Source organism: Nyctereutes procyonoides, unplaced genomic scaffold, assembly GCF_905146905.1.
Source record: "Nyctereutes procyonoides isolate TBG_1078 unplaced genomic scaffold, NYPRO_anot_genome, whole genome shotgun sequence".
Lineage (NCBI taxonomy): Eukaryota > Metazoa > Chordata > Mammalia > Carnivora > Canidae > Nyctereutes > Nyctereutes procyonoides.
Genome location: NW_026575126.1, coordinates 26,917,311 through 26,930,719, shown reverse-complemented (window position 1 = coordinate 26,930,719; position 13,409 = coordinate 26,917,311). Strand labels below are relative to the sequence as shown.

The following is a 13,409-nucleotide window of genomic DNA, read 5'->3' as shown; positions in this document are numbered from 1 at the left end:
ATCCACCTCTAAAAATCATCAAGTACAACCCATCAAAATGAATGAATGTTCTGGAAGCCTGCTAAAGTAATCTACATGTTAACCAGAGGGGAAGGGCTCTGGGAATATTCTCATCCCCCTGTCTCTAGCATATGCTTCCTCACCTGTTCTTTCCGAGGGGAGGCTGTGAGCAGCGGCCGGCTCTGCTAAGGTCCTCCCCCACCTGCACCTCCACCTCCACCTCCACCGCCACCCCCAAGTTCGCTGGCTGAGCCTGCACCCACAAGGCATCCCCAAACTGGGTTCTTTACAGACCTGCAGCTGCACAGCCCCTTACAGAGCTATGCACACGCGTGCGTGCCCGTGTACGGGCGTGCTTCGTACGCGCGTGGCGTGAGCCCGCGCTGGTGTCCCTCCCCGTCCGCCCGAGCCGTGGAGAGTCCCCGCAGTCCCCGGAGCTCCGGGCAGAGCGGGATGAGGCGCCCTGCCCCCTCCCCTCGCCGGGCGGCAGGCGCCGCTGCGCCCCCGGCCCCTGCAGTGCCTCCTCCCGGGAGCAGCTAGAGAGGAGCTGGCAGAGGACGAGCGAGTGGGGAGCACGCGGAGGAGGAAGGGGCCGTTATGCCAGATGCTCCTGGCGCTGCTGAACTGTGACTGTGGCTCTGCGTTCAAGGCCCCGCGGGGCCGGCGGGGAGCAGAGAAAGTCGGAATGTGAAACGCCCTGCGCCGCTGTCAGGGCGCCTGGGAAGCGGCGCGGCGCGGCGCGGCGCGGCGGCTGCGCGGGGGTCGGGTCGGGGCGCGCGCCGGGGACACTCGCCAGGGCGCCCCGCGGGCGCTGCGCTCCCGAGACGCGGCCGCGCACCGGCTTCCCCGGCGTCGCGCGGGTTCCGGCCACGGCCCCGCTGCTGCCTCAGAAAGGAGTTTCTAGAAGCTCCGTCTCTGCTGCCTCCCCTCCCCTCCCCCCCCCCGGTTCCGCTTTTCCCCCCGCGAGCAGCGCCGGCAGCTCCACTGCGCCCGCCCGGCTTGTGCCGCCGCGTCCGCCGACGCCGCCTCCTCCGGGCCGGCCCGGGGGCTGCGCCCGCGCTGCTGCGGCGCCGACGCTCGCTGCTCGCTCCGCCGCCCGCGGGCGCTGCGGCCGCCGCCGGCCTCCGGGGGACTCCCCGCCCTCCCGCGCGACCCCGCGGCCGGGCGGGCGGCGCTTGCGGCGGGCGGCGGGCGGCGGGCGGGGGCGGGGAGGGGAGCGGGGGCTCGTCCGGGGGGACGGCCGCCTCCTCCGCAGCCTGCCGGCGCCTCGGCTCCCGGCGCTGCCTCCGCCTCTGCCCGCGGCCGCGCCTCGCCGTCCCGCCGCCCCCGGTGGCGGCCCCGCGGCCCCGGCAGGGGCCCCCCGCGGCGGCCCGCGGCGCTCGGCAGCAGCATGCTCTATTTCCAGATGGTGATCATGGCAGGGACGGTGATGCTGGCGTACTACTTCGAGTACACCGACACGTTCAGCGTGAACGTGCAGGGCTTCTTCTGCCACGACAGCGCCTACCGCAAGCCCTACCCGGGCCCGGAGGACCGCAGCGCCGTGCCCCCCGCGCTCCTCTACTCGCTGGCCGCCGGGGTCCCGGTGCTCGTGGTAAGCCGGGGGGGGGGGGGGGCTCGCGTCCGACGCCCTCCGGCCGGCCCTCGCCGCCAGGGGGCGGGGGGGGGCGCCGAGGTCGGGGCGGCGGAGTTCCTGGGCGAGCCGAGCGCAGCCCCCGCCCCGGGGGAGCGTGCGGCGGGCGGCCGGCGGCCCCGATCCCCGCGGAGGCGCAGGGGAGCCCGCGGGCGGGTCGGTGCCTCCGCGCCCAGCGACCTGGAGCTGGCCTCGGCCTCGGGGGCGGGGGCGGGGGGGGAGGGGGGCGCCGGCTCCCGGGGCACCACCGCCTTCCTTCCAGATGCAAGTGCCCGGGGGGCTAAGCTGACCAGGACCGGGCGCCTAAAGCGGACTCCGGGAACTGCAGGTGCAGAGGCTCCCGGCAGGGGCTGCTGGAAATTCCAGCAGGAGCCGGAGGACAAGATGCATTGAAAGGCGGCTCGGCCCTGGCTCTCGGGGCAGCTTAGGTGCTTTGCTCTGACGGCCTGGCTGCGAGGGCCTGGCGGATTTACGGCGTGTGTGTGTGTGTGTGTGTGTGTGTGTGTGTTTACGGACACACGCACACACACACGTAGGTCATTATTAGGATGGCGATCACATCGTAATCCACGTATGTGAACATGGTGCGAAGTTCCCGGTAGGGGACCTGGTGCTGGCTCTTCGGAGGACGGGATGGGTCCTGGCTAGGGTCCGAGCGTGCAGGTGTCCTCCCCGCGGTGCTGCCCGCGCTCTCCAGCTCTCAACACATGACAGGCAGTTAGGACACGAAGAGGAGAGGGAAAGGGAAGTTTGAGGTCCAGTGGTGGAACGTGTCAGTCTCAACGAATGAATGTTGGGAACATCACTCGGACCCACTGGGTGTGGACATTCATGTCTACTTTGGTTTTAGGGGAAAATGATTTCATGTTTTTTTTTTTTTTTTCCAGAAGATGAGAAGTTCCTAACACGCATAATGGAATTCCACCAAGGAACTTCTTGGTAACTTCAAAGTAACTTCGTTTGTCTCAGGCCCCCATGATAGTCGACTTTGAATTCAGCTTGGCTGTCCTGGTTGGACAAGTGTTAGACCCTGCGCCAGAAAATGCCTTGTTTTGTTTTGTTTTTTTGTTTTGATACTGTAATTTGCTAAAACTCCACCTTCATGTTTGTGTTCTCTCCCTTCCATTTGAAAAACTGAGAGAGGAGAGGAAATTTAGTCATTTTAGGGATTTCTTCTCTCTGCAGATGTTGGGTTTTCAGGCACATGTTTTCTGAATAGCCCAGGGATTTTTTCTGTGTGATTTATTTATTTATTTATTTATTTGTTTATTTATTTATTTATTTATGAAAAAGTCTGTCTCTTTCAGGTCACTGGTTTGGTTATGACCATAATCAATAAGGTCTGTAACTTGGCCCTTGGTAATTACCATTCCGTGTCTTACTTAGATGAGATCGCATTTCAGATCCTAACCATCCGTCCATGGTGGCAGGTGCCAGTTAGAGACGAGAACATATTGGGCTTAAGATGTTGGTTATTTCCCACTTATAGGGAAGCTAGGAGGAGAAAGGGAATGAAGTCATTATTGAGTGCATACTCTGTGCTGGGCACTGATAAGCCATAACTGCATTTATTCTTCAGAGCATTCCTCTTCAGATAACATTTAAGGACACTGAGGATCAGATAATAAAATGGAAACACTTGAAAATAAAAATGGTGGGTGTGGTGCTTGTACGCCCATGGGACTGATGCCAAATGCCATGCTACTTCTACTACTTCTAAAGAACATGTTCTATGAGAGGGGACGAGAGATGGCTAATGCGACAGGCATCTAGAGTAAAAATTGAGGGGTTTTCAAAGGGAGGATCTGACTTAATTTCCACGTTTTGACTTTTAGTTCTTAAGTTGCAAGAGAAAGAATTTAGGAGTCCCATCTGAAGAGAAGGACATGTAGGGTTTTAGAGGCTAGCTGAGCTGCTGGCCCTTGTTTCCTCTTCTGCTTCTCTGAATAGCATGCTCTCACAATGTGAGAGGTAGGGAACAGTAATGGCACCTCTGTCTTTCCCTTCCTCTCAAAAACACTGGCTTAGCACAGTCACTTTGCATGAAAACAATATTACTGATAATAATAACATTAGTTGTGCCCATCATTTGTTGAGTTATATACCTTATACTTGTCTAATATTTGCATTATCTATGAAAGCATTTGTTATTATTTTCACCTAATATTTGCAAAAACTGAGGCTTAGAAAGATAAGGTAACTTGCCCAAGTTATGACACAAAATGTTATACTCAGAATTTTAACCCTACTTGGTCAACCTCCAGAGCTGGAGCCTTTTCTGTTACAACACAAAATTCAGTTTACTCATAAGTTATTCTAAATAAATGCCTCAGACAGTCTCCCCCCCCCTTTTACATTTCTTGGACTGTACTGATAAATGTTCCTCGTATTGTATATTTTTTAACCTTAAAAGTCATTTTTAATTCTTTAGATTAATTTGAAAACTAGCTCTCCTCACTACCACAAGCTGTGGTTTTGTTTCATACTTGCTAAGTTCATTTATCTAAAAATCAAAAGCAATATATCTTTTCAGTTTTATCACTTTTATGTAGTGTTGATTTGGAGCCCAGGTTTGGAATCTAACAAATTTGGATTCAGATCCAAAGTACATCCTGCTGCTATGTTAACAGTTGGGAACTCTACTTGCTGTGTAACCTTGAACAACTTATTTAAGCTTGTTAAGCCTCAATTTCCTAAGTCACAGGATTTTGAATATTAAATTAGGTATAATACATAAATGTCATCCTTGGCCCATAGTGGATTCTCCATAAGAGGTAAGAGATCAGTAAATCATTAGCATGGTTAATGAAATGATAATTCAGTTAATGTTTATTGAATTCCTATGTTGCAAGCATGACATCAGACAGAGTAGACGTTATAAAGGAAACTTTAGAAATAAACCAAACTCCTAAGGAGTTTACAGCCTAATTTGGGAAATTAGGTAAATATGCCAAGGTCATAATAGAAATCACTGTAATAGAAGTGTGCGCACACACACATACACATACACACACCACGAAGACCTTTGGTGGGTTCAGAAGAGGACAAGCTTGTTTTTATCTAGAGGAAGGGCCTCATGAAGGAAATGGTGGCATTTGAGATGTGTCTTGCAGAAGAGGCTGGAATGGATTTGGCGTCAGGACATCACAGAAGCAGCTACACGCATAGCCACTTGGTAGCAGAAAACGTAGGCTGTACTCTTGAAACAGCAAGTGGTTTGTCTTGTTTCTAAGAGTGGTGTGTGGGGAACACTGAGGATATACGGCTGAAGGGGAAGACTAGCGTCTCATTGATGAGTCCTGGAATGCCTGGCTGAATATTTTTCTCAATTTGTTGGGAATTGACTAGGGACAGTCTAATGGGGGGTGTTTTAGGACATTTTGGGGACAGTAGTATAGGGCTCTCCTTTATTAAAATTCCAGTATAAGAATTTCAAACTTTAAATTTTATCCTCAAGTCTGTTTTGTGTTGTGAAGTATTAATTTAATTTATTTTCAGAAAATACCTGTAACTTGGGATCATTTACAAAGATGGCTTTTTTGTTGTTGTTGTTGAAAATCTTATTTATTTCTTTGAGATGGAGTGTGAGAGAAAGCATGAGTGGGGGAGGGGCAGAGGGAGAGAGAGAATCAGACTCCCTCCTGAGTGGGGAGCCCCAACAGTGGGGCTTGATCCCAGGATGCTGTGGTCATGGCCTGAGCCGGAGGCAGATGCTAATCCAGCTGAGCCACCCCGGTGCCCCAGAGACAACATGCTTTATAAGTTCTTTGAAAATGTCCTATTCACCTTGATCTGTGTAGCATTTGCTGAAGCACCACATACGTAATTTTATGGACATAAATTTAATTAGTGATCTTTGATTTTTCATTGATTAAAAGATTTGGGGATGACAATATTTTCTGCACCCCAACTTTGGATACAGTGGCCATGAGCAGCTCTTGTTCCTTAGATCATTAAGCAACAACACAGGTGATTTGAAGGACACCAGGGCTAGAACACTCATCTTCGTAGAGCCAGAACCAAGGCAGAAAAAAACCAGCAGTGAACCCATTTCATACTCATGATAATCCTATGAGGGATTATCTGCAGGGCAGATTTGAGTGTTAGGAAACATTTCTGATTCCTAATGTCTGCATCCTCAGGAAACTCCCTCTGGACTCTGAGACTGTGAGGGGTGCAGCTACTGCAGTTGTCCCAAGGGTGTTGAGTCACTAAATGTGACAGGTAGATAATGACAGAAAGACATCTTGTGTCCAGGCCCTCCAGCTTATTAGATCAAAGTGTCTGAAGCTTTCCCATGGACCTCTTCTTCTTTGAACCTCGCCTTGAGTGCTTGCTCCTATTTCAGCTCCTGGAACACATGCCTGTGGCATGGTGCTGAAGAAGCACGGATATGGGTGTCCGACAAGCCTGGATTCTTATCTGCATTTCTCTCACTCTACGTGTGACCTTGGGCAAAAATTTCTTATTCATAAACTGGAGATAAAAACGCCTACCTCTTGAGAGGTTAAGATCACAGACTCTGGAGTCAGACTGCTTGGGTTTGAAGCCCAGATCTGCCGTTTTCCCGCTGTGTGAACCTGAGCCAGTCTTTCTACACCTGTTTCTTCCACTGTAAAATGGAGATAATATGAGTATTGACCTCATAGGGTTATCATGAGTATGGAATGGGTTCACTTAGATATCAGAGGAGTGCCCAGCTAAATACATATTAGCTGTACCGTTAGTCCTCTCCAGGTTGTGATGATTAATCAAGATAATCTATTTAAGGCACCTAGCAAAATGTGTTTTGTCAGTGGATTCCAGAGCTGATAAAATACTAGAGGTGGAAAGAGGCCACCTGATTCAACCCACTCACCCACAAAAATTGGGGAGTCTGAACAGCAAGAGTAGCAAAACTCAGAACTCTGTTATTGGCACCAAGCCAATGATTCACCTTTGATGATCCTCTATTTTTTCAAGTAGGCTGACACTAGCTAGTACTTCCTATGCAGCGGACACTGTGTTAGATACATTTAGCATTACTTCATTTAATGCTCACCACTGTAGTACTATCATTAAATCCACTTATAGATGAGAGATATGTTTAAGTCAGATTATGTGTCAGACTTGTGTTAAATTATTTAAATCTATTAATTCATTTTTTACCTTCAGCTTATGAAGGAAATTTGGATGTGAAGAGGTTGGAGTGCCAGCCAGGAGTTCCACATTGACAGTGTCAGAATCCCCAAAGCCTGTGCCTCTAGTTCTTCTATTACATCCCTTTATCCTCTATCCCATTAAATAGATCTTTAAAGATACTCAGTCATAGTGATTCAATACTAGAGGAGTCAAATTTTTCTCAAATCTTTTACCCTCCATTTCAGTTTTTCTGGTTTGATCAGAAGCTTTGTGTCCCAGTGTAGATGATGGTTTCAGTGTGGTGTAGGAGATTGTTTTGTTTCATTTTGCTCAAAATGTTGTAAGGAGGTGGGTGGCAGCAGAAGGGATTCAAAGATATTTCTGTTATTCTGATCGGAAGCCATGGTTCTTATCTCTGTATCATATGCTGATCCAGTGCTGCAGGAACCTGCATTTATGTGGAACTGCTGTCTGGTTTCTAGGTCTGCACACTACAGGGCAGGGGTTCTATTTCTAAGGCATGTTTCTTAAATGGGACTTAGCACTAAATTTGGGGTGCAGCAAACTCATTAAAATTGTGTGTAAATACTATATATATATATATATATATATATATATATATATATATATTCACACATACATATACACAAACACATTTTTCTAGTAAGAACCTCTGTAGCTTTATCAGATTGTCAGATATACAAGATTCCCTAAAAGTTAGAACTACACTTTGAGGGTTTATGAATCTGATTAAACTCCTCCATATGTCTCTTAGGACCTTCCCTCACTTAGATAGTCTCATTCATATTCATTCATTCATATTTTCCTTCCCTTCCTGCATTTCTTTTTGTCTCTCTTTTTCCAAAGATCCTCTCCACTTTGCATACTGGTAAGGAGACAGTGATGCTGAGGGGAAGACAGAGGCTGGTCTAAAAACCAGCTAGCGTTCCTCTGCGTCTCCTTTCTCTCTCCCCTTCTCCCTCTGCTTCTCCTTCTCCCCATCTTCTTGTCCCTTGTTCTCTTCCTGTCTTCTTTGTCCCCTCCAACTCCTATCCCTTGGTTATCCCTGTGGTTTTTCTGGGCCAGTTACCTTATCTGAAAAATGTGGACTTATTTCTTCCTACCTCTCAGAGCTGTTGTGAGAATAAAATAGGTGAGAATATACTTTGGAGACAAAATGAGGAAAACATAATGCGAGCAGATTACATGGGTTATATACCCACTGGTCACTGGAGATGATTATGCCCGCTCATAGCATGACTACATCCCAATCTTTTGTATAGTTTGAGACAAAATAATGTTTCCAGGGAACAATATTGATACCATCTGTTAAGCATGTGCGGTATCATATTAGTTTTTAAACTTGCATTTTTCCAAAAGGACGTTATTTGTAAAAGTTTTAAATGATAATGCATCTACTAGGTACTAGGTACAATGCTATTGCTTGAACTTGTATAATGAGGAAGGTATATTCACTGCCCTTCAGGCGTTCGGATATTGTGCAGCAAGTTAGAGCTGCAAGCCTCCGCTTCCTTGTCTGTAAGATTGAGATAATGATACTTAACATGATGATTTATGAGAATTAAATATGAGCACGCATCAAGTACTCGATAACTGATAGCTGCTCTTTTAGCATAAATGCCAATAATATTTATTGATAGTACATAGTGAAATGACATCAGGTGACTTAATCATTTCTGTGAAACGAATGAAGCAAACCTATTATTTTTCACTTTAACCCTTTCATATAGTCTGTGCAGTAATACATCTAGGGAGCTTTAGCAGTTCCCTCCAGCTGGTAAATGACACATCTAGGATCTGAATCTATTACTTCAAGTCCAATGCTCTGTTGGCTGCATGCAGTTTCCCACTAATTTCATTCCCAACATAAATGGTGCCATTTCTAGAAGACAGAGGTGAGTTAAAGTATATCGATTATGTATCGGTGTGCTGTTTACAGTATCCATATATTTGTTAATGTATAGGCTCAGTTACAACCAGACATGGCAATGGGATGTTCAAAGACATGTTGAAAGACAAAACTTCATTGGCTTTTAGAACCAGTGGAATAGCCAATAGAGCAGCTCAGCCTTCCCATTCATTCATCAAGTTGAGTGGCAAGTTCTGATCTCAGAGATCTTAACCTATAGTTAGGAGGATCCTTTTAACAGACTGGAAAATCATAAAGAATATCATTTGGATGGAAGATATTTTAAAATATGTGAAGTGGAGTTCTATATTCAGTACTATTTAAACTATTTCTGAGAGTGCCAGTTTTCACTCAGCAGGCTGGTTATTTTTTTTTTAGTCTTATTATGACAGATGTAGTTTGAAAATCACTGTCAGTAAAACCACCATTTTTTTTTTGTTATTGTTGTATGAAACAGAATCCGAAAGATTTTTTTTCCCAGACCAGGTGCATTTAAGATTCTAAAGGCAGGGGCAGCCCAGGTGGCTCAGCGGTTTAGCGCTGCCTTCAGCCCAGGGCATGAACCTGGAGACCCGGGATCGAGTCCCACATCAGGCTCTCTGCATGGGGCCTGCTTCTCCCTCTGCCTGTGTCTCTGCATCCCCATCTCTCATGAATAAATAAATTTTTAAAAATTAAAAAAAAAGAAAAAAAAGATTCTAAAGGCAGTCTTTTGGTGGATATTTCTCAATGAGTGAATTTTGTGTCGTGTGTGTATACAGTGCATATATATAATTTGGTCTGTAATAAACTTGGAATTTCTTGTATGGATTAATTTCTATATCTCTCTTGCTTCTAACCTCTGTAATGCTCCACCATCCACCCTTCTCTCCCTCCAAGAAAACCCCCAACTTTCTGGAACATTCTGCTATATCTCTTCAGACTTAGCAGTAAGCAAATTTCTTGGACTCCCACATTCTCCTCTATGACTCCTTTAGCCTCTTCAGCAGATTATGATATTAAAATAGCCTTATATTTTGCTTTATGTTGTATTTATTTTTATTCGTTTCCATCACTAGACATAAGCATCTCAAAGTCAGGGTATTGTAATCTGACTAGAGCTAATTTCATCATACCCAATTCTTCAGTTATTCTCATTAGGTAAGTTATTCAGGCACCAACTAAGGTTGTGATAATGAGGTTATAATGACCAAATTCTGATGAGCATGCAGTTACTTAAAAACCATTTGTTAAAACAGGCAAAAAAAAAAAAAAAAAAGTCCACATGCCCTGTTCTGTATGCTCAGTGAACTGACAGCTCTTTGTCCTTTGAGGTGTCTTAAGTGTATGAACCCCTGTATGAAAGGTTCATCACAGACAAGGTTGGATTCTGTGCCCTTGCATTGATGTGCTTCATGCAGAAATCCTAAACCACTGGCTGGACCCAAGATCCGCTGAGAATAAGCCACTGGAGTATAGGTTACAGGCCTCACTGGAGTCTTATGGGTTATTCATTCAAGGATAGAAAGAATGTCCAAACTATTTTAGTCAATCCACATAGCTTGAAAATATTTAATTTCACCAATAAAGATTCTATTCTTAGCATTCATCATGCTAATTAAAAGTCATTTCTTTCATCAACAAAAAATCATTTTTCATATTCATAACTCTAATTAAATCAGTTATTAATTAACATACAGATAGCAAAAAGACTTGTAGCAGCCTCTTTAGGTTGGGCTTTTTTCTGATAAAATGTTAGTGACTTTCCAAGACTCTCCCTGTATTCCTCATTCCCTCTTTCCCTGAACAATATTCAGTGAGTAGCATACCCTGAAAATGAGGCTAAAAGAGCTTACTTGGTTTGTTCCAAATCCCAAAACCAGGATTAAATCCCAACTTTCCCTTCTTCAAATCTTTCAAAGTATAAAAGACTTATGAAATCATAGGTCAGTTAAATACAGATGTAGTCCTGACATATCTACGTATTATCAAAATAGCTTGTGGCATTTCCTCTCTAAGGAAAGCAGGATTTGTGTTGATAGAACCAGAACCTCTATCCTGAGTAAATTGTGTATTGTTTTTCTCATGTGATGATCCCCATTTTTTTAGAGTGCTTTCAATCATGCCAGCAAAAACTGTACTTTTCTATCAAGATTTTTTAATTGAGATTTCAGATTTATCTTTTTCTCACACTGGGGTGCACAGAAGCACTTTTCATACTGAGATGCATCTTATATTTCCAGAGATCTCCTCAAAGCAGAATGCCAAGTTTTCACAGACACCAAAATTGAGCAGTCTTGGATAGAGATAGTGCACCTGGAGCCTCATATTGTAATTTAAAATGAATTCCTAACATTTCCAGTTAAAAAACAAAATAATATCTTTGGGTTGGTGACAATGACCTCTTCCTTCACACGTGCCTTTGCAGTGTTGGGTTCGTTCAGTTACTAAACTGAATGAAGAGACTTAGTCAAAACTACGTGACAACCCTTTTGGTCTTTCACAAAGAGACCTTTGTTTCCTCTTCATTCTGGCTCCTAATCACATGATTATTTGGGGTCCCCTTTTTATTTCTCCTGGGGCTAAGTCTAGAATACAGATATAGGAATCCAGTAAACACTTTATTCAAGCTACACTATCAGGCACTTTTTGACATTCAATTTTTGGAAAAGATGTGAATCCAATGTTAGAAGATGCTTCTTTGTGGCTGAGATTTGTTAGTCATGAAAGCAGCCTTAGAAATCCTTTAGTTTCATCTCTTAATTTTCAAACAAATGGTCAGACAAATTAAGGGACTCGCCCACAGTCATGCAATTAATGAGGAATGATACAAATAGTCATATGTGGGCACTGGGTATTTATCAGGGTATTTATGAGTACTTTATATATATTAATTGAATCCTCCCATCATTGAAGATAGGCACAACTGTAATCTCAGTTTACAGATGAGGACATTGAGGCACAAAAAGATTAAACAAGTGGCCCATAATCCCACAGCAAGGAAGTTGACATACCTTAGCAAAATGGCAGATATGTGCTTTTAACACAGAGATGGGCTTTGTCCCCTTACCAAATTTTTTTGCCATCTCCTGGTGGGGCTAAGATCACCTGCAAGAAATTGTTCCGCATAGCAGTATTAGTTGGGAGGGAGAGAGAGGAAGACTATGTGATTATTATGGGAGCTTTTCCCTCGTGGCTTTTATACTGTTGACTGTAAAGATTTCACTGAATATTGTATTTACAATTGACACTGTCTGTGATAGTGAAAAGGTGGTGACAGATAAAGAAAAAGAACATTAATTCTCAAATCATTTGGTTCTCTGATGTCTTTTATGCTTCTAACATCAAATATTTTTAGACAAAAAGTTAAACTACGTTTGAAACTTGCTACAAGTGGATGTAATAAAAACGTACCCATTTTTGGTGCACAGATTCCAAAGTCTTATAGTGTTATTTTAATATAACACAATATAATATAACACTATATATAATTAACATATAACATAGCTACTGCACCCAAGGCAGAGTCATTATGTTAAGTTTGTCAACTAGTTAGAGGCGTGAAAGAAATACACAGTGATGTGTGTGTGTGTGTGTGTGTGTGTGTATTTCAAGGAAAAGCATAGACATTTATATATTTGTATGTTTTGTATGTTTTGAAGTCATGTTTCTTTGAAGGGACTTAAGATACTCTTAAAATGATTGTAGAAATATTTGGTCCAATCCTGTAGTGCCATTTTCTGCAAAATAGCAGTGACTTGAGGAGTCAGTTCTTTACTGTGCTGTGCTTTATGTTATTTTCCCTCTTCATCATTTCCATCTGCTTAAATACTTTCCAGCCTTTACTTTAGGCAACCACAATCCCACTTCTTTCATAACTCCTCCTTTGATGCTTCTAGTCAACAGTGATCTACCTGGCCTTTAAAATCCCTTTTGAATAATAGTCTGTCTTCTTAGATACTTTCCATAAAAGTGTAGTTGTGGACGAGGGATAGGAAGCTGGAGAGACAGCAAGACCAAGAAAAGGTACAGTAGCAATAACGTAATATAGTATGGAAATAGTGAGTTCTGGTAATACATTTTATATATACAGGTTTTATGATGATCTGAAATTAAGAGAGAGAGAGAGGAAGGAGGGGAGGGAGGAAGGGAGGAAGAAAGAAAGAAGAGAAACTCACTGGCCTGAGAGGCAGTGAGCTTTCCTCATTGCTTCTGCTCTTTACTGCCTTTGAGGTCTTGAGAAAATCAAGTAGTTCTGTCCTCTGTATCATTAGATACTTGATTTAGAAGAGTTTGAACTCCACCTGGGGCAGGAGACCAACAGACTGACTCATGATTCCTTACATAGCCCTTTATGTGTATGAAACAAGTGTCACTATTAGGACATTTTACCTTTCTTTAAAAAAGGAAAAAAGATTTTATTTATTTATTTATGAGAGACAGAGAGACGAGAGAGAGAGAGAGAGAGAGAGAGAGAGAGAAAGAGAGGCAGAGACATAGGCAGAGGCAGGCTCCCTGCAGGGAGCCTGATGCGGGACTCAATTCCAGGATCCCAGAAATCATGTCTTGAGCCGAAGGCAGATGCTCAACCACTGAGCCACCCAGGCACCCAACACTTTACCTTTCAATGAAGTAAAGTTTATCTCTCTGAGTTGTCTGCTCCCAGGCCTCTCACCATTTGAAACCAGTATCATATGATGTTATTTTTCAGTACTTTGACGATTCTTCTTCTTCTCCTTCTCCTTC

General features: G+C 44.5%; 1 protein-coding gene across 1 annotated transcript in view; it reads left to right on the top strand.

Annotated features, from left to right (window-relative positions):
* The first annotated feature begins 1,360 nt into the window (after positions 1 to 1,360).
* PLPPR5 (phospholipid phosphatase related 5) overlaps positions 1,361 to 13,409 on the top strand; it is a 126,124-nt gene continuing 114,075 nt past the window's right edge. The window contains exon 1 of the mRNA XM_055339342.1: positions 1,361 to 1,594. Coding sequence (XP_055195317.1) covers positions 1,391 to 1,594 — 204 coding nt within the window. The 5' untranslated portion in view covers positions 1,361 to 1,390. The remainder of the gene's footprint in view (positions 1,595 to 13,409) is intronic.